General features: G+C 45.2%; 2 protein-coding genes across 2 annotated transcripts in view; both read left to right on the top strand.

The window, feature by feature from the left end:
- LOC107661934 (lysine-specific demethylase 2A-like) overlaps positions 1–3,080 on the top strand; it is a 9,999-nt gene extending 6,919 nt beyond the window's left edge. The window contains exons 17-20 of the mRNA XM_016451730.1: positions 900–1,163; positions 1,798–1,830; positions 1,946–2,865; positions 3,014–3,080. Coding sequence (XP_016307216.1) covers positions 900–1,163; positions 1,798–1,830; positions 1,946–2,865; position 3,014 — 1,218 coding nt within the window. The 3' untranslated portion in view covers positions 3,015–3,080. The remainder of the gene's footprint in view (positions 1–899; positions 1,164–1,797; positions 1,831–1,945; positions 2,866–3,013) is intronic.
- An 827-nt stretch (positions 3,081–3,907) lies between these two features.
- The window catches only part of LOC107661950 (lysine-specific demethylase 2A-like), a 3,030-nt gene continuing 2,685 nt past the window's right edge, over positions 3,908–4,252 (top strand). Inside the window, exon 1 of the mRNA XM_016451769.1 lies at positions 3,908–4,053. Coding sequence (XP_016307255.1) covers positions 3,908–4,053 — 146 coding nt within the window. The remainder of the gene's footprint in view (positions 4,054–4,252) is intronic.

Genomic DNA, 4,252 nt, shown 5'->3' on the forward strand with positions numbered 1-4,252 from the left:
TGATGTCCTCCTGTCGTGGAAGAGGGGTACGACGCCGGGGAGGTGGCCGAGGGGGAGGTCTGAGAGAAAGAATGGAGATGGAGGTTGAAAGAGATGACTCTGTGGAAGAAGAACAGGAGGAGAGGAAAGAGAACGGACAGTATAATGGTAAAGAGAACCGTCCTCAGAAACGAGGGGGTAAAACTGGTGAAGACGAGAATGGAGAAAGCCATCGAAACGGAGAGAGCGAGGGGAGCAGTGAGGGAGGAGAGGCCACTCCATCTGACACTTCTATGGTGCTAAATGATGATGTCGGAGGCCAGGGGTCCTGCGTCACAGTGACATTACAGCCATCGAGGGGTAGGCGCGACCCTAGCGCCATTGTTCCTAAACTGGAAGCCAACTTGTCTCCTAGAAGCCTTCCGCAAAACCACAAAGCCCTGCTCCATCCCCCACTGCGAAACGGTGCCCCTCGCTCAGACAGTCCTCATTTGCCTGCAGACAGATTGCACGTAAACAAATCACATGCTCTTTCATCATCACCGCACACTCTGACCAGAAGTGCATCCAAACACTCACACATGGTGCGGAGTCTGAGATCAAACTTTAAAGATTCCCCTCACCGGCTGACTCGAGAGAGAATTGGGAAAAAGACTCGATTGGAAAAGGCGAAATCCTCCGACTCTTGTCCCAGTTCCACCTTGCGGCCCTCAGCGGAGCAGAACGGAGGGAACGAGCCAGGCTGGGAGAGAGAGGTTTGGGTGTCCGTGTTCCGCTACTTGACTCGTGCGGAGCTGTGCGTTTGCATGGCTGTTTGCAAAACAAGTCATCCTGTTTAAACAGGCCTTTGCTTGACTCACTCTTTAGATGATAATTGGATCTAAAGACTAATTGTGTAATTTTTTTTTTCTCCCCTGAAGTCTTCCAGTAGTAGTGAGGAGGAGACAGACAGCAGCGTGTCCAACGGCAGTCGCTTGTCTGGTCCTCCAGCTAAGCGGGCATACAGAGAGGGGATTGGGGTGGGGGGTCTGCGTATAGGGCGCAAAGGTCGCCCGCCCCTCTCCCTCTCCTCCCCGCCTCTTACCCGCTCCAGACGACAGCCGCCCCCTTCCCAGAGACTCCTGCTGCAGCACCAGCAGAACAGGAGGAGAGCGGGAGCGCTGGAGTTACAGCTCAGGAAAAGGGTAAGTATGCAAACAGGTGCACATACAGTACATGTGTTTTACAGATGATGTTGCTTTCCATTCATTAAATTTACATTTGTTGGACAAGAAAGTTACCGACCCAAACCTTTGAATGGTAATGTAAGGTTTTTTATATGTGATAGAAAGAAGTCTCTTATGCACATCAAGGCTGCATTTATTTGATGGAAAATACTGTAAATCAATTAAATATCATTACAATATAAAATAACTGTTTTCTATTTAAATATATTTTAAAATGTAATTTATCCCTGTGATCAAAGCTGAATTTTCAGCATCATTACTCCAATCTTCAGTGTCACGTGATTCTTCAGAAATCATTCTAATATGCTCATTTGCTTCTCAAGGAACAATTCCAGTTATTATAAATGTTAAAACCATTGTGCTGCATATTTTGTGGAAATTTCACCTCTTACACCTCTTCTCACTTAAATCTGATTTCAGATTTACTTGCCCATTAATTTCACGTAAAACATAAATGACTTCGGTTGGCTTGATGCTCCCTTTTTGTCTCAAGTGGCTAGTGCCAAATTAAATTGCAATGTGAATCTGGCTTTATGATGATTGTCAAACTCTCTCATGTAATGCATGTTTGATTTCTTATTGTCTTTTGCAGATAAAATTAGAAAGGAATAAAATCCTCCAGTCGGTGAGTGTTTTGAGCCTATAACATTTGCTTCCCTCATCGCAGCACATCTGTAATCCTGCTTTTACCATTCTCACACGCTCTCGGCTGTGCTTTCGTTCTCTCTATTGTCTCTCAGACCCGTTCGTCTGTCTCTCTTTCTCCAAAGCTCCTGCGTCAGCGGAGTCTGGAGAGAGGGAGTGTAGTCAGAGCGGGACCCGGACGGAGCATTTCCCGTGGCCGAGGGATGTCCTCCTGTCGCGGAAGAGGGGTACGACTCCGAGGCGGTGGCCGAGGGGGAGGCCTGAGAGAAAGAATGGAGATGGAGGTTGAAAGAGATGACTCTGTGGAAGAAGAACAGGAGGATAGGAAAGAGAACGGACAGTATAATGGTAAAGAGAACCGTCCTCAGAAACGAGGGGGTAAAACTGGTGAAGACGAGAATGGAGAAAGCCATCGAAACGGAGAGAGCGAGGGGAGCAGTGAGGGAGGAGAGGCCACTCCATCTGACACTTCTATGGTGCTAAATGATGATGTCGGAGGCCAGGGGTCCTGCGTCACAGTGACATTACAGCCATCGAGGGGTAGGCGCGACCCTAGCGCCATTGTTCCTAAACTGGAAGCCAACTTGTCTCCTAGAAGCCTTCCGCAAAACCACAAAGCCCTGCTCCATCCCCCACTGCGAAACGGTGCCCCTCGCTCAGACAGTCCTCATTTGCCTGCAGACAGATTGCACGTAAACAAATCACATGCTCTTTCATCATCACCGCACACTCTGACCAGAAGTGCATCCAAACACTCACACATGGTGCGGAGTCTGAGATCAAACTTTAAAGATTCCCCTCACCGGCTGACTCGAGAGAGAATTGGGAAAAAGACTCGATTGGAAAAGGCGAAATCCTCCGACTCTTGTCCCAGTTCCACCTTGCGGCCCTCAGCGGAGCAGAACGGAGGGAACGAGCCAGGCTGGGAGAGAGAGGTTTGGGTGTCCGTGTTCCGCTACTTGACTCGTGCGGAGCTGTGCGTTTGCATGGCTGTTTGCAAGAGTTGGTACAAATGGTGAGTACACAATTACCACACCACACTTGGGGAAAAAAAACTTATTTTGTGTTGTTATTAATAATAGTAATTCTTCTTCTTCTTCTTCTTCTTCTTCTTCTTATTCTTATTATTATTGTTCTTTTTAATTCTTTTTTTTTTTTTTAAGAAATGTATCGTGTATGTTGTACTTTATTTGTATATCCGTGCATATTTTTAAAATAAATGATAACAATAGCTATTGTAATTTCACTGTTAAAAAATTATATTTAATTATTTTTACAGTACAACTAATAAATATGGCTGTCTCTATTTTTTTAACATTAAGCCATCAAGCTTTTATTTTGGTGGAAAAATGAAGGGAGACCTTAAAGCTTCTCTTTACATTGACAGTGGGCAGTTTGTATGTTTATCTCATTACAATTTTGGGAAAATGGTTGCTGCATTTTCAAGTGCACATAAACTGATGTAGAAATGGAATATGTGTAGAGCAGCCATTAAAGTGAACCGAGCCACACTGAGATACTAAAAACACTGGCTTATGATCTGCTCATGTGTAAATAAACGCAGTGCCACGCTTTTCTCTGAAACATGCAGTGAATGTTATTTTATTGAATCACAATCACATTTGATAATTAGGTGATTTGATCTTTTTCTTATTAATTGTGCAGCTCTACAAATACTTCTCTGCAAAAAATGTGGTCTTAACATGTTGCTAAGATAACAGCATGCCAATCTAATCATAAACATACTGCATACACATTGTATAAATTAGTCATTAATATCTTTCGGCATTGCATGAAATGTTTATTTATAATCAACATTTCCCTCTCTTTGTTGGCCATCTTGGATTTTTGATGCAATGCATTCTGGAATTACTTTCATCAGGAAGTATACACTTGATGCTGCATCAGAATTTTGCCCAGACAAGATATCTTGCCCATGATGCCTTTAAATGTTACCTGTGAAGGCAGCTCACTAGGCTTTGGAACAGAGCAAAGGTGTGTGTGTGTGTGTGTGTTCTAATACAGTGGTGTGATTATAGGGGCTGTGACAAGCGTTTATGGACGCGGATCAGTCTGAGCCGCTGCCGCTCTATAAGTCCTCAGGCCCTCACGGGCATCATCAAACGGCAGCCTGTCACACTGGACCTCTCCTGGGCCAACATCTCCAAGAAGCAGCTCAGCTGGCTCATCAACCGCCTGCCAGGTGCCTGTTCTCACATCACCACTGCATCTGTTTTTATACACTACATTTTATGATATGACTCACAGGCAGCTCTCTCACAGGCCTTAAAGACCTGGTGCTATCAGGGTGTAATTGGGCGTCAGTCTCAGCACTGAGCTCTCCAAGCTGTCCTTTACTGCGCTCTTTAGACCTGAGCTGCGCCGATGGCGTCAAAGATGCA

The sequence above is a fragment of the Sinocyclocheilus anshuiensis genome, unplaced genomic scaffold, assembly GCF_001515605.1.
Source record: "Sinocyclocheilus anshuiensis isolate Anshui unplaced genomic scaffold, SAMN03320099.WGS_v1.1 scaffold759, whole genome shotgun sequence".
In the NCBI taxonomy this organism is placed as follows: domain Eukaryota; kingdom Metazoa; phylum Chordata; class Actinopteri; order Cypriniformes; family Cyprinidae; genus Sinocyclocheilus; species Sinocyclocheilus anshuiensis.